The 26,600-nt window shown below is 43.3% G+C and overlaps 1 protein-coding gene and 1 long non-coding RNA gene across 6 annotated transcripts in view; both read left to right on the forward strand.

Annotated features, from left to right (window-relative positions):
- The first annotated feature begins 496 nt into the window (after positions 1-496).
- Positions 497-6,515, forward strand: LOC309339667. Its single transcript, XR_014155518.1, has 2 exons — positions 497-566; positions 5,230-6,515. It is a non-coding gene; the product is annotated as an uncharacterized lncRNA (long non-coding RNA).
- An 825-nt stretch (positions 6,516-7,340) lies between these two features.
- The window catches only part of WDR26 (WD repeat domain 26), a 37,367-nt gene continuing 18,107 nt past the window's right edge, over positions 7,341-26,600 (forward strand). Inside the window, exons 1-5 of one of the 5 annotated variants that reach the window (XM_081857802.1) lie at positions 7,341-7,884; positions 9,694-9,793; positions 10,007-10,063; positions 24,584-24,631; positions 26,154-26,290. In XM_081857802.1, coding sequence (XP_081713928.1) covers positions 7,481-7,884; positions 9,694-9,793; positions 10,007-10,063; positions 24,584-24,631; positions 26,154-26,290 — 746 coding nt within the window. In that variant the 5' untranslated portion in view covers positions 7,341-7,480. Of the gene's footprint in view, positions 7,885-9,693; positions 9,794-10,006; positions 10,064-24,583; positions 24,632-26,108; positions 26,291-26,600 lie in introns of all 5 variants that reach the window. The other 4 variants (XM_081857804.1, XM_081857803.1, XM_081857805.1 and 1 more) reach the window with 4 other exon arrangements.

The following is a 26,600-nucleotide window of genomic DNA, read 5'->3' on the forward strand; positions in this document are numbered from 1 at the left end:
GTCATGTGGCCAGCATGACTAAGCAGCTTCTGGAGAACCAGAGCAGCGCACGGAAATGCTGTTTACCTTCCCACCGAAGCGGTACCTATTTATCTACTTGCACTTTGATGTGCTTTTGAACTGCTAGGTTGGCAGGAGCAGGGACCAAGCAATGGGAGCTCACCCCATCGCGGGATTTGAACCGCCAACCTTCTGATCAGCAAGCCCTAGTCTCTGTGGTTTAACCCACAGCGCCACCCGCTGTTCTTACCCAGTGACTAAAACAGAAAAGAAGGTGCTCACCCCTGTTTTAGAGAAACTGTGAACATCTTCCTTATTGAAAGTTATGTGATCAAGTACAATAAAGTCCTTTCTTCTGGTCACATCTCTACAAATCTTGAAAGAGCATATTTTTATGCTGCAGTGAGGAAAAAATTGTGTCATTCTCAGCACATTTGCCACATTCAACTTACTTTTTAGTCACTCACTGGCCTGAAGTGATAGTGCAACTTTAACCTTGCCACACCCCTAAAAGAAGGGAAGACGCTCTGATAATGAAGGAGGGATGGGACAACAGCCAGGAAAGAGTCAATATTACATTCCGTATGCACCAGTCACTCAAAATGTTTTCCTCTCTAGTGAGATACACATTTTTGCATGAAAAACTGAAAAGTGGAGAAGTATCAGCATTTGACTGTGTGAACACATGAAACTGCAGATAAAGTCAGAAGATGCAGGGTCTTCCCCACCATCAACCACAATAAATATCCCTCTAATATTTTATGAAGAAAATGGATTAGGTTAATTTAGCAGGACATAAATGGTATAGTAACAAATGTGTATTTAACAACAACGGGCACAGTAATCCCCTTCATCATCATCATCATAATAATAATAATAATAATAATTTATTATTTATACCCCGCCCATCTGGCTGAGTTTCCCCAGCCACTCTGGGCGGCTCCCAATCAGTATTAAAAACAATACAGCATTACATATTAAAAACATCCCTGAACAGGGCTGCCTTAAGATGTCTTCTGAACGTCAGGTAATTCTTTATCTCTTTGACATCTGATGGGAGGGCGTTCCACAGGGCGGGCGCCACTACCGAGAAGGCCCTCTGTCTGGTTCCCTGTAGCCTCACTTCTCGCAATGAGGGAACCGCCAGAAGGCCCTCGGCGCTGGATCTCAGTGTCCGGGCTGAACGATGGGGGTGGAGACGCTCCTTCAGGTATACAGGACCGAGGCCGTTTAGGGCTTTAAAGGTCAGCACCAACACTTTGAATCGTGCTCGGAAACGTACTGGGAGCCAATGCAGATCTCTCAGAACCGGTGTTATGTGGTCCCAGCGGCCACTCCCAGTCACCAGTCTAGCTGCCGCATTCTGGATTAATTGCAGTTTCCGGGTCACCTTCAAAGGTAGCCCCACGTAGAGCGCATTGCAGTAGTCCAAGCGTGAGATAACTAGAGCATGCACCACTCTGGCGAGACAGTCCGTGGGGAGGTAGGGTCTTAGCCTGCGTACCAGGTGGAGCTGGTAGACAGCTGCCCTGGACATAGAGTTAATCTGCGCCTCCATGGACAGCTGTGAGTCCAAAATGACTCCCAGGCTGCGCACCTGGTCCTTCAGGGGCACAGTTACCCCATTCAGGACCAGGGAATCCTCCACACCTGCCCGCCTCCTGTCCCCCAAAAACAGTACTTCTGTCTTGTCAGGATTCAACCTCAATCTGTTAGCCGCCATCCAACCTCCAACCGCCTCCAGGCACTCACACAGGACCTTCACCGCCTTCACTGGTTCTGATTTAAAGGAGAGGTAGAGCTGGGTGTCATCTGCATACTGATGAACACCCAGTCCAAACCCCCTGATGATCTCTCCCAGCGGCTTCATATAGATATTAAAAAGCATGGGGGAGAGGACAGAACCCTGAGGCACCCCACAAGTGAGAGCCCAGGGGTCTGAACACTCACCCCCCCCACCACCTTCTGGACACGGCCCAGGAGGAAGGAGCGGAACCACTGTATAACAGTGCCCCCAGCTCCCAGCCCCTCTAGACGGTCCAGAAGGATGTTATGGTCGATGGTGTCAAAGGCCGCTGAGAGATCCAGCAGAACTAGGAAACAGCTCTCACCTTTGTCCCTAGCCCGCCGGAGATCATCAACCAGCGCGACCAAGGCAGTTTCAGTCCCATGGTGAGGCCTGAATCCCGATTGGAAGGGATCCAAATGGTCCGTTTCCTCCAGGCGTGCTTGGAGTTGTTCAGCAACCACCCGCTCAATCACCTTGCCCAAGAATGGCAGATTTGAGACTGGGCGATAGTTGGCCAAATTGGCCGGGTCTAAAGATGTTTTTTTAAGAAGCGGTTTAATGACCGCCTCTTTCAGCGGGTCTGGGAAGGCTCCCTCACAGAGGGAAGCATTCACCACCCCGCAGATCCCATCGCCCAGCCCTTCCCGGCTCGCTTTTATCAGCCAGGATGGGCAAGGATCAAAGAGACAGGTGGTCGGTTTCACTCGTCCAAGCAGCCTGTCCACATCCTCGGAGGTAACAGACTGGAATTGATCCCATGTAACAGGACCAGACAGAACTCTAGCACTCTCCCGCCCTGGCCCTGCTCCCACGGTGGAGTCTACCTCCTTCTGAATCTGAGCGATTTTATCTGCAAAAACTTTGCAAAAGCATTGCAGGAGATCTTGGGGTCCCTACCAGGCCCCGGTGGTACAGGTGGTTCTGATAGATTGCGAACCACCTGAAAAAGTCTCCTGCTGCTGTTTTCTGCAGATGCAATGGAGGCGGTGAAGAAGGCCCTCTTCGCCGTCGCCATTGCCACTTGGTAGGCTCGACGTTGAGCTCTAACCCGTGTCCGGTCTGATTCAGAATGAGTTTTCCGCCACCGGCGCTCTAGCCGTCTCAACGATTGTTTCATCACCCTCAGCTCCGGGGAAAACCACGGGGCTGTCCGGGCTCCATGCAATCGGAGAGGGCGCTTCGGAGCCAGACAGTCAATAGCCCTGGTTAACTCCGCATTCCAGCGGGCCACCAGGGAATCAGCTGAAAGGCCATCAACTTGGGATAAAGCATCCCCTACCACTCTCTGGAAGCCAATTGGATCCATTAAGTGGTGGGGGCGGACCATCCGAATCGGTCCCACCTCCCTGCGGAGGGGAAGGGTTGCGGAGAAGTCCAGTTGCACCAGGAAGTGATCTGACCATGGCACTTCTTTTGTTTCGCTTTTAGTTAATATCAGATCACCAGCATCCGTAGAGGTAAACACCAAGTCTAAGGCATGTCCGTGGCTATGAGTTGGGCCAGACTTATTCAGGGACAGCCCCATGGAGGCCATGCTTTCCACGAAGTCCCGAGCGGCCCCTTGTAAGGTCGTGTCGGCATGGATGTTAAAATCCCCCAGGACAACCAAGCTAGGTGTCTCCAGGAGCATATCCGCCACGACCTGAAGCAGCTCGGGCAGGGAATCCTTGGTGCAGCGGGGAGGTCGGTACACCAATAGGAATCCTGTACTGCCCCTATTGCCCAACTTCCAGAACATGCACTCAGAAAACTGGGTCTTCCCAATAGGACGCCTGGTGCAGACTAATGACTTCCTAAAAATCACTGCAACCCCCCCTCCCCGCCCACATGACCTGGGTTGCTGTGCGTAGGAGAAACCTGGTGGGCAAGCAGCGGCAAGGACAGGCCCATCTGCTTCATCCAACCAAGTCTCTGTTACACATGCCAGATCAAATCCTCCATCCATGATCAAGTCATGGATGGCAGTGGTCTTATGAATCATTGACCTGGCATTGCACAGCAACACTTTCAGATCATGTGGGTATCCCTTGCTGATTCTAGTATCCATCCGGTCAGGACCAGACCCGGAGGCAGGAATAGTCCTCAGACAACGACTAAACCTGCCTCCTCTGTAATGACATGGTCTGGTCTTAGCGTAACTCCTCCTCCTACCCGTGATCACTGAGATCGGTTGTCCCAGTGCATTCCCCCCTGTGGAACATGCCCCAGCCATTTTGTGGGCTGGGGCCCACTCCCCGGCAGCCCTGACCCCTCCCCCTAAGAACAAAATAACAACTTATACAAACAAACAAAACCAATAAAACAATACAAACAAAAAAATGTAAAAATTACAAGAACATCAAAATAAAAAAATAATTCCCCAAACCCAACCAAACTTCCATCCCACCCCCACCCCCCACATACAAAAAATCCAAAAGAAATTTTTTAAAAACATTTTAAAAACACTCTGTGCCCCTCCTGCAGTAACACTGTCCTAGTGAGGCCTGTCAGGCCCCGCCCTGGGCCAGGTGGTAAGTGGCAAGAGCAGGGCCCTCAAGCACTCACTCAGGGGAGTCCTCCTGGGCAGCAGGCAGCAAGCAGCACGCAGTCCTTGTGAGGCTTCAGGCCCCGCCCCAGGCCAGATGGTAAGTGGCAAGAGCAGGGCCCTCAAGCACTCACTCAGGGGAGTCCTCCTGGGCAGCAGGCAGCAAGCAGTGAGGAGTTGTGGCATGCTTTAGCTAAACAATGTTTCAATATTAACCCTTCTACTGTACTTTACATTTTTATCTCTGTTTGATAGTTGTGAGTGAAGTGCTCTACCAGTGCAATCTAAAGATATATACTGAGGTAAATACCATTAGAATTGCAGCCTAAATGTCTGCTGTTACCTGAAGGGGGAGGGGAAGTTGCTGCTTCATAGCATTTATGGGTGGTCTAGAAATTAAATCAATAATATTTTAATAATAATAAATTTAATATATGATAAATTTTAATAAATAAGAACTTTAACAAATAATAATGCTGTGTCTTGAGTTATTATTTTTGTTTGTCATTGTGGTACGTATTTATGTGTTTTTCTGTTGTAAACCACACTCTGATCTTTGGATGAAGGGTGGTATAGAAATTTGATAAATAATAATAATAATTTATAGTGAGAGACCATAGGCATTTTGAATGTAATTATTGTTCATTATGTATATACATTGGCTGTTCATTGTTACTAAGTGACATTACACAACAATATAATGGCAGGAAGTGAGAAATAGCATTGTATTCATGGTACTATTTAGGTAGGATGCTTGGATAATTACATTTTATAAATTGGAATTAGGCATGGCACAAGGCCAACACCCATGCCTTGTAAAAAGTACCATAGGATTTTTGTTGAGAAGGAGTAGCATAAATGTATTCTGATGTCTCTTCCAAAAAGATGGTAACTAAACAAGACTCACCTGGTGCAGTTGGGAGGTCAGCATCATTTAGAGAAGCTTCATATCTGAATTACCAGTCACCAGCATTATCAGGCCAAAGACCATAAAGATTATTGTGACACCTTCAAGACTTAAAAACAAATTTATTACGGCACAAGTTTTTGTGAACTGGAGTCCATATAATTAGATGCATGAATTGTTACCCTGAGTTACATAGGTATAGTTGTAGTTAGGGGATGGCAAGGGTTAGTTACAAGATGCCTAATGGAAAGGCAGACCCAGTTGTAGTTGGGTCCTTTCGAGACAGTTTTTAGCACTATCAATAAGCAGTTGTTATTCATTCACTGTGTGGATTTCTGCAAAACCAGTAAGATCCATACATCAAGCTGCAATATTTCTCCATACGTCAAGGAACAATATTTTGTCACTGAGAAAAACACAACTCCTGCCCACAGTATATCCTTTTGTGATTGTTAGTGCTACGTGGAATATATTGGCATGAGAACCACAAGCATCTACTGGATTTTGACTGGGCTGTCATAGGGTTTACTCCCTCCCTCAATGTTCTGTTGCCCTTGAAATACTTTTCATTTTAATGCATTTTAAAACATTTAGTATTTTTAATGGAAGGCAGTACTAAAGCTAACACCTGCTCTTAAGGGGGGGGGGGAAGTACACACACACACACACATATATATATAGTTATTATGTATATTTTGTTATTCAAAGGCTATAGACAACTGCCCTCTAACACCAGAGCCCCATTTTTCCCCATTAAATGGGAAATGCTGTAATTCCTGCAGAAAGGCAGGGCTTGCCACTCCTACTCTATTGTGTGGGGATATAATATTGAAGTTCTACCTCAGGGTAGGGGCACAAAAACAAGGGGGAGGGATATTTTCTTAGTCTGAAAACACTTTATACAAATATGTTTGCGTTTCTTACAAACACCTGTTACTTTGATGTTAAAGTATCTATCATCCACTGCTTTTTTTCCCCTTAAAAATGTTTAGGGGTAACTCTCATTTTCCTACTCATATTGTAATTCTGCCCCTCAGTGAGGCCAAACTCAGATTCACAAAATGTTTAGGGGTATGTGTACCCCTGCATCCCCCCAGAAAAAAGCACTGGATCTACCTACCTACACATACATATATATATATATACATAGAAGCCAGAAAGGGAAGAAACCCACTCAGAACTGAAACAACAACTTCCAGGACAGTAGCCCTATTAGTCTTGCGGAGCCTTAAAGACGAACACATCAGCCACAAGACTCTTTTGCTGTTTCCAATACAAAGATTCAACTCACTCCCCCCCCCCAAAAAAAAGAAGTAATTGGTAACTATAGAACAATGTTTTCGGAGCACATCAACATGCTAGTTCCCGTTTATGTGTGCCATTTCAGAGCACGGGGAAACGAGGGTGTGTGTATATATTTACATATACCTCCAGCCTTGCCCTATATGGGCATATGAGATAAGCAAGGTGGAAGCATAACAAGCCAGCCAGCCTCACGCAAACAGTCAGGTGCGGTGACAAAGCGCCCACCTCAGCCACCCCGAGCAGGGTCTGTGCCCGCCCAGCGGGTGGTGCTGTGGAGGCCAGCCGGAGCCCCTCACGCCACTGGCCCTAGGCTGCCCCCTCTGCACTCTGCACCCCCAGAGCCTACCCCAGGCGGCGGCGGAAGTGAGTGTAGGGGGCAGTATAGGAATTTCCTGTGACGTCCCGGCCCGGACTCCATTAGGCTGCAGCTAGGCAGAGAAGCCACAAACCCAGCGGGCTAGTGGAGAGGAGTGGGCCGGGCGCCTGGGGCTGCCAGGCGGTGGGCTTCGGGCAGCGTTAGCTGGAGGGACCCTAGAGCGGGCGGAGGCGGCCGCTGCTGTCTGAGGGGCCTCGAGGAAGAGGGACCAGGGCTCCCCCCCACCCCGCTCCTCACCCCCGCCACCTCCCCCACCCCACTCCCACCCCCGCCTCCCCTTCCTCACTCCCCCCCCCCCGGCTTCCCACCACGGCCGCTCTCGGCGAGGAAACTCTGGCCTCCGCTTCCTCCTCCTCCGACTCGGACACCGGCGGAGCCTCCCCGCCACCGCGGAAGAAAGCGCGGGCCTCCCCGGCGGCGGCGGCGGCGGAGGGAGCAGGAGAGCCCGGGGCTTCCGCGGGCAGAGCAGGCCTCACCTCGTCCCCGTCCCCCTCGCTCTCCGCCGGGCTCGCCCCCCCTGCTGCCAACCCCCTCAGAGCCAGCGGCGGCAGCAGCAGCAGCAGCAGCAGCAGCAGCGCCATGCAGGCCAACGGGGCAGGAGGGGGTCAGCAGCAACAGCAGCAGCAACAACAACAGCCGCCGCCGCCGCCGCCGCCGCCGTCATCGTCGCAGGGTCCCGAGCTGGGCTGCCTCAGCGCCCAAAACGGCGAGGCCTCTTCGGGCTCGAGCGCCGGGGAGCAGCTCGCTCACGCCAACGGGCTTCTGCCGTCGGCCAACAACAACAACGGCGGGGGTGGCGGCGGCGGCGGCGGGCCGAGTGTCAACAACGGGGTTTCGGCCCCCGGGGGGTCCGCCGTCGAGATGGGGGGAGGCAGCGGCGTCGGGGTCGGCGGCAGCGCCCTGAAGAAGAAGAAGCGGCTCTCGCAGTCCGACGAGGACGTGATCCGGCTCATCGGGCAGCACCTCCACGGGCTGGGCCTCAAGTAAGTGGGGCAAGCTGAGGACGACAGTCTCCATTAATGCCCTTCCCAACTCAGCGCTATGTGGGGCGCGGAGTCTTCCGTGGGGTGCGGAAGTGGGCCCGAAATTTCACACACACCCACACCCCCCGTTTTGGCTGACCCCATCTCCAGAAACCTCTGTTTTGGCTTTGGCTTTCTCGTTGTTGTTTGTGCTTTCTCCCCCTTTTGAGTCACTGCGAGGCTCACGTTTGAGGGAGACCCAGCTCTTGGGGTGGGGTCGGGGGTATTGCTCTTGTAAAATGCCTTTTTATTTTTTATTTCCATCCAAATCTTTGAGAGGGGGGAGGAGGATACAAAATAGACGAGGGTTTGTGCTGATGAGAATAATGGCCATGGCCGACTTGTTTATTTTAGGGCACATTATATGCCCAAGGGAGAGAATCCAACACTTTTGTGTGGCTGCCTTGGCCCATATTTATGCCAAGGATGGGCACTTTTTGTCACAGATTATTCTGTCGCAGTTTAATATCAAAGAGAGAGATGGGGGGAGAGGAGATAAATCCAGGGAATGAAGGGATGAAGGCAGTGAAACTCTGGGGCCTATTTTTTCAGGCCTAGTCCTGTGTGGACTTCCTACTCGGAGAACAGGTAGATTCTTCTGTCAACTATGACAGTATGAAGGCCCAAGAACATAGTAATAAAGGTGAATTGGTGCAAAGATGGTACAGATAAAATAGCATTTTCAACACAACAGTGTACGGAAATCTCTTTGTCTATAGTCTTAAAACAAGTATGTTGAGTTAAAAAAGCAAACCAGTATATCAAAATACTTATGTTTGTACAGTCTCTGTCGTTGGCTAGGTGTTAAAATGAACAGTACGTTTAAAATGTAATTTGGATATAACTATGTCTAATGTAGTCTTTGAATATACTCTGTGTATAAGTTCTTCAGAACATTAATGTCAAATGTGTTGACTCTTCTGTTGCTTGCAGCACTGCAGTACTTTGAGCTGAGTAATAGGCATGCAGCTGGGGTGGGGGAGGGTGAAAAGCAAATAAATGCAGGACATCAGCAGTTGGATTAACAAAACAAACCTAACAATAGTACAATATAATAGCAGCTAGAGAATATTGAGGTGTGGACGTGTAGGAATATGTACTATAGGAAAATTATGGCCCCTTGTATGCCAAGAGCTTGTGTTATTGTAGGAATGGATTGGTTTTAATTAACTCTGTGCTTGAAACAAGCACACCACTGAAATAGGGCAAGTTTACAGCAGCAGGTGACAACTCGTGACTGTTCATAGACTACACCATAGTAAATGCGCTATTTTTAGTTTAAAATGTGAAGGGGAGGGTTGTAGGTTATAGAATAGTCTATTTTATTAAGATCCCAGCCTAATGGACAACTGACTTGAAGGCAGATGATATATTGGTAGGGAATAACACTGTGTTCGCTGCATCAACAAAATTCCAGTTGCTATAGGTAGTTCTAATCACGTTATAATCTAATGTAAATGTTTGTGTTTTCATATGAATAACATGTTAAAACAGTGTGTTTTTATGGAGCCATGTTATTCTTGATCATCAAAATAGCTGAGGAAAAATAACTTTGTATTTGTGAAGTTTATACTCCATATGTAACTTGTGGATCTGAGGGCACAAGTTTGTTTGCTGGAATTCATTAGAACACATTCCAGCATCTTATTTTTCTTAAGGTGGAACATTTTTTAAAAAACAATATTTTGGATTTATGGCTACATGGATGGCTTCACTGTAAGAATAAGATTGGTCAGCTTTTTTTTAAAATACTGTACCTCTCTCCTGCAGCCAGACTGTTGATCTTCTAATGCAAGAGTCAGGATGTCGTTTAGAACATCCTTCTGCTACCAAATTCCGCAATCATGTCATGGAAGGAGAATGGGATAAGGTAATGGAAGAGGCATGCAACTGCCTAATTATCACTAGAACTGCAATCCTATACACAGTTACTTGAGAGTAAATCCATTGAACTTAGTGAGATTTAACTTTGAATAAGCTTCCATAGGTCTGAGTTGCAGATTTGTTGGTTGGTGCTGTTCATAATCCTTGGTTTATCTCTCTTTTTTCTCTCCCTTTCTATTTTAAAAACTGCTACTTGTAGGCTGAGAACGACCTGAATGAACTCAAGCCTTTAGTGCACTCTCCTCATGCAATTGTGGTAAGAGAGATTCTTGAATTGTTTTATATAGTTTAGTTTATTTGTAGTAATACTATGCCTCCCCCTCCCCCCAGATTTGTGTTGGGGTACACATGTGTCTTAATAAAATAAGTATATACACCAGCCTACCTGATATTTGTAATGAAAAGCCTAAAAAATTTAAAGTGTCATGTCTCTCTCATGTCATGAGTGTATTTGAACATCCTGCAGCAGTGTGGGCATAGATATATAAGTATCTCTTGTTAGTCACTGATGAGAAATGTGTACATTTTTGTGCTCAACTCTTTAATCTGTTCTTGAGTGAAATTGTTCTGGGTATGCCTTTCAGGGGATGATATATGGTCTCTGTGAAGTGGCATATTTGAATAAACGTTAGTGAAATGCAATGACTGACAGCAAACAGTACTCTTTTCAGTTGACTTTTGCATTTATGTAGCTGTCTAGAACTTGGGTCATTCTCTGTAGTTTTCTGTTTAATTAAAACAAGACAGTCTTCTGATCATTTCATTGAGATGATATAGCTCAAATTTATACACTGGAACTAAAACAATTATGTGCGTACACACACAAAATAAGGGAGACAATGTATTGTGTTTACGGGAAGCATGAAATACTCTCTTAACCACTCCTATCACCCAAACTCTTTTGTACTGAGGGTTGCATGCATCTAAGTCATACTCTGAGTAGACCCATCAAATAAATTGAAATTACTAATGTAAGTACTTTGATTTCAGGGGCTTTCCTCAGAGTATGGTTCAGTTGGATACAACCCTGATTTTTTCCCCCCATACATTCAGCTGCCCTGTCATTATAGTGGTGCATTTTTCCTCTTATTCAAGTGGAAAATACAGCGTTACTACAAAAGTGACTATGAAAACAGTGAGGAATTGGTTGATGTTGGTTTAGCTTTCTTCTGGTTGATTTATTTGTTGTCAAAAGGATATTTTCCTGTTCTCTCTTCCCTTCCCCCATCAGACAGGAAATGAAGTATGGAAAAACAGATGTTTTGTTAAACTTCAGTTGCTGCCTGAAAGTATTTGTATCTTGTTCTTTTTAATCAAATCAAAGTCTAATCATGCATAAACTTTTCCTCTCCGACAAGTAGAACTGTGTTACTTTAAGAATGAACAGCTGATAATATGATAGCACTTAGATAATATAACCAAACAGAACAAACAAATGCTATAAAGTGCAAGAGTTGTGTGGGAATAAATAATGTAACTGAGGTGAATATAAATTGAGGTAAAATCTTGTGCTTTTATTGAGCACATTGCATAGAAGTGGACTGGCATTCTTTTGAGTATTACATTTATTGGAGCAAGGAGTGTTTTCACCATTCATACATCAAAAAAGCAATTTTGGGAAAATGTATTGAAATAATTGGGAGAGACTGGTATTTCCATTTTTGTACAAATGTAGATAAGATGAATAAGAAATACAATACATTCTCTGACAATACATTTTTATTTTTTTAATTAAAAGACCTGTACTGTAGTACCTTTGTCCCCTTCAGATTTCTGAGAATAAAATTTATCCTTAAATCTTATTCAGAACATTTCACAATAAATGTGAGTATTTTTCCTAGAAAATAGGTGTTTGCCTTTATATTTTGAACTGGTTTCTCATTAGAACACACAACAGAAAGACATTTAATTTATTGGAATTTCAACTGATGCCTCTGGTGATATTTTATGGGTCATTGTGGGGGGGGGGGGAATCCATAGGTGTTAAGACGAGAGAGAGAGAGAGAAGAGAAGGGGTAGAATACTTCTCACCTTAGGTGTTTATGTTTGTAATAGAAGACCCAAAAGATATACATGACTAAGTCTTTATATTTGGATTATATTTTGGTCAATCCAATTTAAAACTATGTATCTGCTAGATGCAGGCAACAGGGGTGAAACTGCTAAAGTAGCCGTTTTAGCAAATGCTGCAGTTAGACAACGTTATGGTCTTTTTTGATAATATCTAGTATATTGCTTTCATGATGGCACATTTTGATTTTACATTGTGCCATCACTTTTCCTTTTGTATACAACTTCTGTGTTGCTTATTTGTTCTGACAGCTAAGCCTTCACAATAAATTGAAATATGAAATAACTATGAGAAGCATATAACTTACAAATGGGAGAGATGCTCCAGGTACCTCAAAACGTTGATAAAAGAATCTATGAATTTGGAATGTGTTTTCAAGCTGGACCTTTCTTTGAACAGTCCTACTATATAATTGCTGGTGAATCAAAATAAGAATTAATATGGGAAGATGTATAGTAAACTTTATTTTAAAAGTAGTATTTAGGAGCTGTATTTTTTTCTTCCTATATTAAATTTGTACACACCTCATCTAGAAGACTATAGATTATATATTTGCAAAATATAAAAGAAAAATGAATGATGAAGTACTAACTCCTGCAAGCAAAGTTAGCATCAGAGCCTGTGTGTGTGCGCGTGCGTGCGTGCGTGCACGTGCGGGCACATGCATACATGCTACATGTATACACTCACAATACTGGGTGATAGTAGATCATCAGGAAAGGGATCCTAAATTAGAGAAATTACAGAGAAATCCCCTGTATATGCAAACAAATCTGATAATAAGCAAAAAGGTATCATGATTAATAGCTTGTGTTTCTGTTGACCTTTCAAGCTAACAATCTCACGTGAGATTGGGAAAAATTTATATTGCAGTTATTTTGGGTCAAACTGCTTAGGGCTCTGCAGCCTGATTCTGTGGGTGGTTCTTTAGAAATAAGTCCTGTTGAGTTCAATAGAACTTTCTCAAAGTAAGTGCATGTAGGACAGCAGCCTTAAATGTTTAGTAAATTCTGCCAGAAGTTACTAGGATTTACTTCATATGTTCCACTTTTTAGGTTGATGCCAAAAATGTGTGAATGTATTATACAGTGGAGTTCAAACATACAGGTACATTTGTTGGGGCTCTAAAGGCCAACATAGATATTATTATTAATAATAATATTTATTACCCTCCCTTCACTAGTAGGCCCCTAGGCAGGTTGCAGTTTAAAATTTTAACAGCTATCCAGGCTGTAGACTTAAGTGACCAAGGGAGACTGAATTGTTGTCAGTGAAGTGTGTCTCCCCTTCTTCTCCACACCGCCTCATTTGTACTATCTGCCAACGGTGGTCATTACAGCTTTGTGTAGATTCTTTTTCATTTGGCTTGCTAACATCCAGTATCATGAAGAGAGCCATCCCAGAGCAGGCAATCAGGCCAACATCCTATTTCTAACAGTTGCCTGCCAGAACTCCCTGGACAGTATAATAGTGAGACATGAATACAGCAGTCGCCCTCCTGCTAAACATTCAAAGTATCTGGTATTCAGATGTATACTACTGTGTGTGTGTGTGTGTGTGTGTGTGTGTGTGTGTTTTCAGTCATGGCCAACAGAGCAATAAGATTGCAGGATTTGAGTGGGGTGCCCATGAATTGGCTCATGTTCATAACCTGTGACATCGTGTATTCAAATCAATTTGCCCAGTTACCTTGCAGCAGGCCACTTGGAAAGCTTCTAAGGGGATAACTAATAGTCCTTTCACCTTCTTACATGTTCTTATAAAAACGAAAAGAAAATGGAACACTTGAGCAGCATCACAGCACTAATCAGACCCCATAGTCATGTCAGCAGTGATCACTTGGTATCAAAGGCTACAGAAAGGACTAACAAGATTGATGGGGTTCCATTTCTCCTCTTGATCTCTAAGCAAAGCAGTGCTTATCATTCACTCTAGTGTTTGTCATACCCAGGCTGAATGGTGGATTGGGAGAGACTCCAGAAAAAATGATAGCTCTTTCCATTGTCTTTTTGGATTAGCTGAGTGACCACTTGTTCAACAAATGACTTTGAAAAGCAAGACTGCAGAGAGGGCAATACATGGATCAAGAATCTAGAATTAATCAGCTAGGATGATCATGGGTCTATATATAGTCACCTATATATATGCCCCAGTACATCTTCTAGTGATAGAAAATATTATCTGAAGTTTAATAACTTCCTCTGTTTCTCTGAATAGTTATTTTAATATTTTGTTTTAAATTCTATATTGCTGTTGGAAACAGGATTAATCCAATAAGTAGACCATTGAAATTATTGACTCAGACTAACGGGTCTATTCTGAGTATGACTTACTTGGATGCTACTTGATGGATATGGCATGGCAGAAAAGGGGTAAAATAGCCATCTGTGTTCATCATTTTCAATGTTGTATTAAGTATCGTATATTATTTAGCATATATGCCCCTGAGGTTGATCATTGCTATCTGTGGATTTAACATGGATAACTACTACTTGCCCAAAGCCACCTCATGAGTCCATGCCTGATTTGGATATTCAGTTATACTACTTTGATACAAATCTATTAATTGGATTACAATAACAAAATAGAAAATGCATCATTCTTATATTAAGATGTTACTGATACAATATTGATAATATCTTAATTCTATTCCAATCCACCATTAATAATCTTTCAGATATAATTTAATAATTATCGTAAATTAAATAATTTCTTCTGAAAGACATTGTACTTTATTGTGTAAAAAACTAATAAACTTGTAATCAATGCTGAACAGTCTCCAAGTGTATATAGGGTATAGTGTGTTTCAGGGATGTAGGAGACTAGTTCCAAGCCAAATTTAGGTGGCGACAAAAGTCCTGTGCTGCTTGCTCATTTACACATTATTGTAGCGGCTATTCTTAATGTTCTATAGTCTTCGAGTGTGAAGTGAAGTGAACTACACTAGAAGAGAGGTCACTGGGACAGCCACAGGTTTCTGACCCTTGACATATGCTGCTTCCTGTGCATGGTGACAGTATTGGGAGAGATTCTGTAATGGGTGTGCCTCCAAATGCAATGGCATATTAGGTTGGATTACCCTCATTCTTTCCAGACTTTTTACTTCCTTGATGAATGGCTATAATTATAATGGGTATTGGGGAGGCATGCACTCTCATACCTCACCTGCCATCAGATTTTGAAATGGGAATATTATTAGCTGTTTCCACTTCCCCCAGGTTATTGTTATTTGAGGGCCTGCAATAAGAGCACCAATTTCTGTTTTATTGCTGAAATCTTCATGAGAGTTTGAGTTTTGTATTCCTGTTTTGAAGTTGAGCTTTGGATGTGGGAGGTTTTTGTCTTAATTTTTCTGTGTGCTGTGGGATAAAGCCTACATTTTAAAATTCCTTATTCTAGAAAGGGTAACATCTTGAGGGTCAACATGGTACCCTTCAGATGTTGGTGTATTGCAGTCTCCATCTTCCCTGACGATTGGCCATGCTATTCTGAACTGATGGCCTCTAATAACATCTGGAGAGCACCACACTGGCTACCCCTGCTGTAGAAGGTTAGTTAGCACATGTGGACTAAAGGGGACCTGTGTTGTCCTTGTTTGCATTTCATTTGTTTCAGCCTTGATTTGACACTTGGTCATGGATGCTTTAGTTGAGATTCCTGCATTGCAGGGGGTTGGAGTAGATGACCCCTAGAGTCCCTTCCAACTTGGTAATTCTATGTAACTATTCACAGGCTGAAGTGTGGTGTAGTGGTTAAGAGCGATGTTCTCGTAATCTGGGGAACCAGGTTCGCGTCTCCGCTCCTCCACATGCAGCTGCTGGGTGACCTTGGGCCAGTCACACTTCTTTGAAGTCTCTCAGCCCCACTCACCTCACAGAGTGTTTGTTGTGGGGGAGGAAGGGAAAGGAGAATGTTAGCCGCTTTGAAACTCCTTAAAGGGAGTGAAAGGCGGGATATCAAATCCAAACTCTTCTTCTCCTTTTTAGAGACTAAAGTTGTAATTGCCAAGAGATAATTTTAAAAGTATGCGTACCATTTGGCACATACTTCTTTCTGATTTATGCTTACAGAACAAGTTTTAAAAATTCCCTGGGAACCTATAGGCATCTTTAGGCCCTGACAGCACGCTATTCAGTGTACACAAGGCTTTAAAAATGGTTGATATGTATCCATATTTTAAAAATTATTAGTTTCTCAATTATTAGGGAACCATAGGCAATTTACAGAATTCAGTGATATATCTAACTAAAGGCAGGGCAAATAAAACATAACCATATTAAATAATACCCAGTCTGGAATGGTAATCATATTTCTGTAGATGGTATGGGGAGAGGTACCTGTAAATCTGTAACTAAACTATTTGAAATAAAATCCCAGGAAAATACAGTGGTACCTCGGGATGCGAACGGGATCCGTTCCGGAGCCACGTTCGCATCCTGAATAGAACGTAAGACATGACGGCGTGCGTGGGTCGCGTTTTGCCACTTCCACGCATGCACGTGATGTCATTTTGAGCGTCTGTGCATGCGCGAGCGGTGAAACCCGGAAGTAATGCACTCCGTTACTTCTGGGTTGCCACGGAGCGCAACCTGAAAGCGCTCAACCTGAAGCACATTCAACCTGAGGTATGACTGTACTGTATCTCTGGGGCCAGCTGAAGGATGCATGGAAAGGCGGCTGCTGCACTACTGCACACATCAGCTGTTAGGAGGGGAGCCTGAGGAGCCTAAACAAAGCCCTGCTGCATTTCCAGTTTCTTCGAGGTTTCCTCTGCCCTCATTGATGTCCTGCACCAGGCTCCAGGGAGGGTCTCCTTGCGAGCCACGAGGACTTTCCGCCTCTCTCCCACCATTTCCAGGTTTGAATCAGATTATTTATTTCCCAGTGCCGTGTGTCTATGATGCAGTTGCGTGTGAGTTGATCATGTGTAAATGGGAGAGCACCTGTATTCAATTTTGTATAATCACTTCTGAATTCACACAAGTGCATGTATATTGTGTATGTGGAATCATTTTAACCAGCTTAATCAAGGATGTTTAATTTTTGAAGAGAGACTCTACTGTTCTGGAATGAAGGGTGGAGCTCTTTCTGCCAGCAAAGGAAATGGGGGAGAGGATACAGTTAGTGACAACTGTATCATTCCAGTTTGAAGAACCAGAACAAATGCCCTTCGACTCACACAGGAGTCAGTCAGAGGTAGGGAGTTGTAGAGTGAGCTGTGTGATGACATTAGCCACTGGCTGTCACTTTGGAATGCAACCATATGAGGCCTTCCCATGAGTCAGCTGATGAATTTGAATTTATATAATGAAATCAAGTTTCTCTTTCCTCATAGAAATTCAGATACAGTCATACCTTGGGTTACAGATGCTTCAGGTTGCTTTTTTTGGGGGGGTTCGGACCCGCCAAAACCTGGAAGCACCGGGTTACTTCCAGGTTTTGGCAGTCGCGCATGTGCAGACGCGCCGAATCACAACCCATGTGTGCACAGACGCACCGCTGCGGGTTGCGAACGTGCATCCCGCACAGATCACGTTCACAACCCGAGCATCCACTGTATTTCCTGACTTAACATATACACAAATGGCTTGCTTTATACATATGTTTGTAACTAAACACTTTTATATGGTCACAAAGCCAAATTCAAAACTTCTGTTTGCATAATTGCCATGACTTTTTCACCACTGGAATATTAATGATTCCTTGCCTTGTACAAAGAGTCTTAAGGAGAAGAAGAAATAATACAATTCAAAAATACATGAACAATTAACAAAGTAATAAACTAAAACACTGCAAATGAACATAATTTGCCATTAATTTGATTTGAATTAATTTTATAATGAAATGATTCTAGAATGTTGTATTATTTTATTGTTGTTAGCTGCCCTGAGCCCGGCTTCGGCTGGGGAGGGCGGGATATAAATAAAAAAATATTATTATTTATTATTATTATATGATGGTTTTCAGTACAGTGATAAAAACCCCACCTTCAAAAACATGTACTAAATAATTCCTTTTCAATAATGGCAATATTTGTTAAGAATCAAATATTTAGAATAAAAGATGTTAATGTCGGCACCTGGTTTGTCTCTTTGGGGGGTTAGCACTTGCCACTCTCTGAATGTCTGTGGGAAGGTGCACTCTGAGAAAGGCCTCTGAAGCTGACCTCTGAGTCTGGGTAGCTCATATGAGATGAGGTGTTCAGTAAAGTATTGGGGTCTCAAGCAGTGTAAGGCTTTGAAGGTTAAAGCCAACCTTTTACATCGGTCCTGGGAATGTATTTGGAGCCAGTACACATGGTCCAGAATTTATTACTGCCCAGAGACAGGAGATCAATAGTGGAATTAAAAGATTTCTGTTTGGCTTACTCTCAGGACATGCAAGGATACGAAGCAAAAACATTCACTGGCAGATCAGGTATCTGGATTTTTTAAAAAATAAGGACTGCCAGTAGCTAGGGAGTGCAATGTTGTTTCCATGTGTTGGGAAGCAAACTATACTAGACCTTGGCTGGTGCTACAGCTGTGATCTCATTAAAGAAATCTTAGTTAATTTTAAGTGTTGATTGAGCAATTAATTAAATCTGCATATGAGAAAAAAACACAATAGTTCTAAAGCAGGTGCATTTTTTTAAGGCGATGCACACATTTTATGTAGCAATAATATTTTTTTAAAAAATTAAAAATCAGATTTTTAAACAATTGCTAACCAGGACACTTTTTAGTCTATCAAAATCTGCCTGTCAATTTCTCCTACTGATTGAAACAATAAATGTTGCAACTCTTCATTAATCTAAAAATATTCATGGTTCATAGCTTGTACAATGATAAAATCCATTGTATATGACTTTTTGTGTTAAAACTGACTTCTGATTTGTTCTCTTTCATACAAGAGGGTTATGGGTGTAATTTTTAGCAATTAATCAGTGTGAAGGTGCCTTACGTTTGCATATAAAATCTTTCCTTCTAATCAATTTTATTTGTTTTCCTTTTTAAAAAAGAATTCTATCTTACCTCCTGCACTTCATTTGTCTATGTATTCTCTAACTTCAAACTTTGTGGTTAGAATCCTAGCAGCCTATACTGTTTCCTCATTTTGTGACTTTCTCCCCCCTCCCCATTGCACCCTCCGCTGTCCTGAGTTTGAATCGCATATCGGGCCTTGTCTCAGTCTTGGACTTTGCTCCCTTGTGTTGTGCTGCTGTGCCCCCATTTCCACCTTGATAAATGAGATCATTTGTACATGTCGCTGCAATAATTGCACATTCCTCCCCTGTTTACTTTGTACTTGTTTTAATTGTGACATTCCTCCACTTCCTTCCCTTTCTTCTGTAGTTTATTTAGTAAAAAAAAGTCACAGTCAAAACAAGTACTGGTTACATTGAAATCATAAAATAAAACCACAGAACAAGCAATGACAAGATAACAAAACAGCAAAGAACAGCAGTCCACAATCTGTTGTCTCTTTCGTGGTGTTCTGAAATGCTAGGGGTGTGCAAAAATTAGATATTACACATTTCAGTGAGTATCTTAAAGGAAAGGATATCTGCTTGGATCAAATTTGACTTTATGGAGGCAGGAATAGTATCTTGAAAAATTACTTCAATATTATAAAAGGATGATAGGAGACTGGGTGTAAGGTAAAGGGAGATGCAGTGTGTGTGTGTTCTCTCTCTCTCTCTCTCTCTCTCTCTCTCTCACACACACACACACACACACACACACACACACACACACACCCAAGCCTACCTGTGATTTATCAGTGGTAGAAAGCAAGCCTGGGCTGTTGAAGGGGACATTTTTAGTGAATATTCTAAAATGGGGTGTCAAGCCTGTCTGGTTGTCATACTTAGACACCTCTAAACATGAAAGATACTCCTCTTGATACCAGACATAAGGAGGCTGGTTATTTGTGTACATTCTCTGTGGCTATTTACATTTCCAAGATTGAGCTTTGACATTGAAATAGGATCTAATGCTATGGATCCTGATTCAGAGTATGTATACCCTTATTTTTGTCCATGTGACTGAAATAATTAGTTCAGTTTTAAGGGAAGAAGTAGTTTGGAGTTTGAGAGTCTGCATGATGGTGGTTCTTGAAGTGGGTGTTCCCTTTCATTTTAAAGGTGTGTATATTTGATTTTCAGCAATATGGCATATGTAAAGTAAAAGGTAAAGGTACCCCTGCCCGTACGGGCCAGTCTTGCCAGACTCTAGGGTTGTGCGCTCATCTCACTCTATAGGCCGGGAGCCAGCGCTGTCCGCAGACACTTCTGGGTCACGTGGCCAGCGTGACAAGCTGCATCTGGCGAGCCAGCGCAGCACACGGAATGCCGTTTACCTTCCCGCTGGTAAGCGGTCCCTATTTATCTACTTGCACCCGGAGGTACTTTCGAACTGCTAGGTTGGCAGGCGCTGGGACCGAACGACGGGAGCGCACCCCGTCGCGGGAATTCAAACTGCCGACTATGCGATCGGCAAGTCCTAGGCACTGAGGTTTTACCCACAGCGCCACCCGCGTCCCTACGGCATATGTATGTTAGCCTAAATGCCCATACATTCAAGAACCTATGCCATATGCTATGGTTTAACTTGTACATGAGAAGTTTAACTCTTTATATCACCAGCTGTTCCATGAACAGAAGGAACCCTTCTGTCTTTAGAATAAACTGATTCTGTATTTTTCTCACTGTGATACACATAAGACATAAAGCAAACAGTGGGATGTTTTGTTTTTAATGTAAAGGTTATGTGTCTGGTGATGTTAACACAACAAAGTATGTAAGGTGGAGCCTTTTTGTTTTTACTGATTCAGGAACTAAACAAAACTCTTGCATAAAGTTCTGCAGTTTCATCATCAAGGGCCATAGTGTAAACAATGTGGGAGTTGAAAGGCAAATGATCATAAGTTTATGGGCTGCCAAAGTAAGGATGACATTAGTTAGCATTGATCAAATATGCAATTGTCTTTAATCTGGGGTCATTATGATTCTTGCAGGTTTGAAGTAAAAACTGAGGTCACCATTTCATTTTAAAAATAATTAGTTGCTAGTAGGATACAATTGGTGGCTTTGTAAATAGAAAGAATAATAGCAAATTACATTGTTGGCTTAATAATTAAATTCTGCTTTGTTTCATTAAATTATTGAAATACTGATAATTCCTTTTTATGTTAGTATATCATAAAAATAAGCATGCAATCTTCCTGTGAGTATGTCACAATCACTTGACAATCTGAAGGATTTAGGGAAGTTTTTAATGACTGATGTTTTAATGTATTTTTAATCTTTTGTTGGAAGCCACCCAGAGTGGCTGGGGAAACCCATCCAGATGGGCGAGGTAGAAATAAATTGTTGTTGTTGTTGTTGTTGTTGTTGTTGTTGTTGTTGTTATTGGCGAGGTAGAAATAAATTATTATTATTATTATTATTATTATTATTACTACTACTACTACTACTACAACAACAATAGGGGAGCAGACCTACAGGAAGACTATCTCCTGTCAATCAGGATATGAAATTGTAGGCCATGCACTGTGGGAGACAGGCATGTGACCATTACCCAGGGTGAGAGCCTGGGAGAGTGGAGGTTTGGCTTCGTGGGTTCCCCCTGAGAGCCAAAGAGAGATGGTGAAATTACTGTCTTTCATAGAATCAGGCCTTTGACCATTTTGGTTGCCCTCCTCTGGACACGTTCCAGTTTGTCAGTGTCCTTCTTGAACTGTGGTGCCCAGAACTGGACACAGTACTCCAGGTGAGGTCTGACCAGAGCAGAATACAGTGGCACTATTACTTCCCTTGATCTAGATGCTATACTCCTATTGATGCAGCCCAGAATTGCATTGGCTTTTTTAGCTGCCGCGTCACACTGTTGGCTCATGTCAAGTTTGTGGTCAACCAAGACTCCTAGATCCTTTTCACATGTACTGCTCTCAAGCCAGGTGTCACCCATCTTGTATTTGTGCCTCTCATTTTTTTTGCCCAAGTGCAATACCTTACATTTCTCCCTGCTAAAATTCATCCTGTTTGCCCTGGCCCAGCTCTCCAATCTGTCAAGGTCGTTTTGAAGTGTGATCCTGTCCTCTGGGGTGTTAGCCACCCCTCCCAGTTTGGTGTCATCTGCAAATTTGATCAGGATGCCCTTGAGTCCATCATCCAAGTTGTTGATAAAGATGTTGAATAAGACCGGGCCCAAGACAGAACCCTGTGGCACCCCACTAGTCACTCTTCTCCAGGATGAAGAGGAACCATTGATGAGCACCCTTTGGGTTCGGTCAGTCAGTCAGTTACAAATCCACTGAGTGGTAGCATAGTCAAGTCTGCCTTTTACCAGCTTCTTTACAAGAATATCATGGGGCACCTTGTCAAATGCCTTGCTGAAATCAAGGTAGGCTACATCCACTGCGTTCCCTTCATCTACCAGGGTTGTAATTCTGTCAAAAAATGAGATCAGGTTAGTCTGACATGACTTGTTTTTCAGAAATCCATGCTGACTATTGGTGATCACAGTATTCCTTTCACTTAACAGTAGAATATGCCTTCAGCTGGGCCTTTGTTTATTACCTGTAGCCCTAACCTCAAAGCTGCATAGTGTGATATTGGATGGTAGTGCTAGAAGGTGTTGGGGGGGGGGGGAGGTAATAGGGAGTTACAAAGATATTGTCCCAGTTTCAGAAATGGTGTTTGGCAGGGGAAGGTATAGTTGTAGTGGAGTGGCTGACCACATTCTGGGATGGAGACCTAGGAGTTTGGTTTGTAGAGCCTTCTGGTGTGGTGGTGCTGTTCTTATATGCCAGGTCCATCATTAATAAGGCCATGTTCATCCACAACTTGATCATGGATAATCAAGGGATGGCTTGAATGCATTACCAAGACTTGGGTCATGGCCAACAAGCTCCCCCATTCAATTCAGCTATGCTCTCCTGGGTACTCAGTACAGCAGCACGATAGACCTGAGGATTGAGGAAGGTGTTGCTATTGTTCATAGAAGCACGATTTCCTTTACCAGAAAACATCTTTATCTTGAGATAGGCTTAAAGGGTATGTACTTAGTGTTGGGCCAGAGCAGGGGTCAGCAACCTTTTTCAGCCATGGGCCGGTCCACTGTCCCTCAGACCTTGTGGGGGGCTGGACTGTATTTTGGAGGGGGGGAAATGAACAAATTCCTATGCCCGACAAATAACCCAGAGATGCATTTTAAATAAAAGCACACATTCTACTCATGTAAAAACATGCTGATTCCCGGGCTGGATTGAGAAGGCGATGGGGCCACATCCGGCCCCTGGGCCTTAGGTTGCCTACCCCTGGGCCAGAGAGACAGACTGGGGATGTTGCTGATCTGTCAACCAGTGGCATCCCAAAACAAGGTGATCTGTGGTATGATGGTGTTGGTGGATTTCAGGACAATAGTCCTGCATAACTTTAGTATCCATTCAGAGGTGGCTGTTGGACTGGCTCAGATCTTCAAAGCCTTCATGACAACCATGGGGCTGTCTCAAATACTCATTAGTCAAACTCATTGGGAAAGGCACACCCTTGATGTAGTCTTTACCCCACATGATATGAGGGCTGAACTGGAGATAGTTTGTTTATCACATACAGCTTTATGGCGGTCCATAGACCCAAAGATAGTGGGGAGCAGTGCACTCCCTTGCAATGCATTTCACCAGCTAATGATGAAGCCTGGAATAGTAGTGGCAAATTCCTCCGTTAGGGTGGTGGGCCCATTTGGATGGCCCTCCCTTAGAGATGGATGGAACTTGATGGGTTCCAGCAGAGAAAACTGGTGATCCTGTTGGAGCCCTGGTCTTGCTATGAAATCACGAGATAAAATGGGTGGTTAACAGGATCATTCACGTACCTACTTTGACCAACTGGCTGCACGTTTTGAGGATAAAGTCGCTCAACTTCAGAGTGACCTTGACTGTGCAGTTATTGCAGTTCCAGATGAAGTATCCAGTAGCACTGTCAGTGATGTGTTGTGGGATTGGTTTCAGCTTATGCAGTCGGATGACATGGATAAAGTGCTTGCAGCTATACACCTGACCCCTGTGCCTTTTTGACCCCTGTCCCACCTGGCTTATTAAACCTAGCAGAGGAAGTTTGACTGCTTGGGTCCAGAGCATGGTTAATACTTCGTTGCATATAAGGAAGTGTTGCCTTTTGCCTTAAAAGAGGCAGTGGTACAGCCTCTCCTAAAGGAACCAGCCCTGGATCCCTTGGACTGGAAGAACTATCAACTAGTTGCAAATAACCCTTTCTTGGGGAATATAGTTGCGAGAGTTGTGGTGGGGCAGCATCTCCATGGCTTTCAGTACCATTGATTATAGTATCCTCATGGACCAGCTCTATGGATTGGGAATCGGGGGCACTGTGTCACAGTGATTCTGGTCCAACCTATGGGACCAGGTCCAGAGAGTAGTACTGGGAGAGTGCTTTTTGATCCCCAGGTACACTAATATATACATGAAGCTGCTGGGAGCAGTCAAAAGTTTTGGGGCAAGGTGCTTTTCATTGCACTGATGATACCTGGCTCTGTTTCTCCAAAACATCTGAATCAAGAGAGGCTGTGTCTGGTACCTGGATGCTATGGTGGTATAGATGACAAAAAATATGCTGAGCTTGTATCCTTGTAAGACAGACAATGTGAGTGAGTGGGTCCCATGTCCGGAAAATGTATTATATTTGTTACGTCACTTTTCTCACAGGGGGAACCAACGCAACTTAAATGGGATTACACTCCTCTGAAGGAACAGGTATGCAGTTTGGGAGTGGTTCTGGATCCAGCTACTAGGTCAATTTCAAAGCATTACCATCAGTATATAATGCCCTTAACAGTTTGGGACCAGTTTACTTGCCTAACCCATATATGCACTCATCTCTTCAGTCTGCAGAACTGGCAGTGTTAACTGGTGCCACATAATACTGATTCCACACTTAGAAAAAATTGATCTTTTAGTATGATAGCACTTAGCATTTGGAGTTCCCTCTCTATTGACATCAGGCAGACGCCTTCACTATAGTCTTTTTGGTGCCTGCTTAAAAAATAAAAACCATTCTTGTTTAGGCAGGCCCATCCAGACATGTAGAAGTTACATTTTTTTCTAACTACTATTGATTTTTATAATCTTCTGAATGTTTTAAAATACCTGTTCCTAACTGTTTTCTATTTTGATGTTTCATTGTATATGTTTTTGTAAACCACTTAGAGATTTTCTTACAATCTAATGATGTATAAATTTCTTTAAATAATGGAAGTTTGAATAAAAAGAACAAGAAACTGTAAGGAATTGTTTCCAACAACTTAAAACACAAACAGATATTCAAAAATTGATGCTTATCACTCCTGGTATCAAAGCCTAAGTATACGTAACAGAATAAACTCCTTTGTCCCTCATGCCTCATGTTCCCCACTCCTTGCCCCTGGGTCAAAAGTATAATTCAACAGTTCTTCTGAGCTGAGACTTTTTTGGGGCATGGGGGAGGACATTGTTTGCCACCAGGTGAGAGACAGGCACAATACATTGCCATGCCATGCTACGAATAATATACTACTGCCACTTGAGCTTTGGATAATCTGTGCCAAATATTTTTCTCCTTCCTTCCCCCTTACCTTAAATTCATGAATTTGTTATGTCGGTCATCGCTATCAATGAGAGGTCCAATTTTTAAAATATATGAAGGTAACATTGCCACTGAAGGTGCATATATTTTCCATGGACATGCCTGCTAAGTGAGTTCTGAATGTAGAGAGTAGATAATCTTTGCTTTCCATGAAGACCAAAATATATACATCAAGTTAAGCCTGGTCTGTGTTTTGTTTTGCAGACAAGCAATGTTTGCTTTTGCATATAATATATTTGGAGGTCCTACATGCCCTGTATAAATCTAGTTTCTGGGCAGATCCCTACTGGGCTGGTGTTCTGTAGTGTCATTGTACCTAGAGTGATATCAGGGGGCAGGATTCCCATCCCTAGCTTAATAGGATTGTTTGAGACTACAGGTACTTGGTATAGGAAACTGGAGGAAGATTGAGAAGATAATTTGGGGTTCCATCAAGTGTGTATTCTTGCAGCTTGATGACTTATAATAAACAGCACAAATCAGTATGTCTTGCAAATGCTAAAAGGCTGTTCAAAGCATTCCTATGTCATGAGAGCAAATGTATTGAAAAGGCAAATTGGAATGGTGTATACTCCCTTGTTTAGGCTCAAATGTTTTCTGAAATTTCAGTCATCCTTTTCTCCCCACCTGACCTGCTGCTTTCTGTCATGTCAGAGGATGAAGTTTTTGCTGCTGCAGCAAAAGTACCTAGAGTATCTTGAGGATGGTAAGGTTCTGGAGGCACTTCAAGTTCTGCGTTGTGAGTTGACACCACTGAAATACAACACAGAGCGCATTCACATTCTCAGTGGGTAAGTACTTAGGGTTGCAATCACATGTTTACTCAAGAGTAAATCCCATTGAACTAAATAACTTTTGACTTGAATTGCATAAGATTCTACTACCTGTTTTACACCAGTGCTAGTGTTTTCTGGGATTCCTGAAGCAGAGGCATGCCAAAAGGATATGATTCTACATTGTTGAATATATCTCAATAGTAAACGTATTATCCAAGCATTGATCCTTGCATAACCGAAATGGCATCACCCACATACAAGAGGCTGAGAGGAACGTCCATATTTGCAGAAGTGTCAAAGAAACTTATTTTCTCTAAACGAAAGG

Source organism: Podarcis erhardii (genome assembly GCF_964252035.2).
Source record: "Podarcis erhardii genome assembly, chromosome: 3".
In the NCBI taxonomy this organism is placed as follows: Eukaryota; Metazoa; Chordata; class Lepidosauria; order Squamata; family Lacertidae; genus Podarcis; species Podarcis erhardii.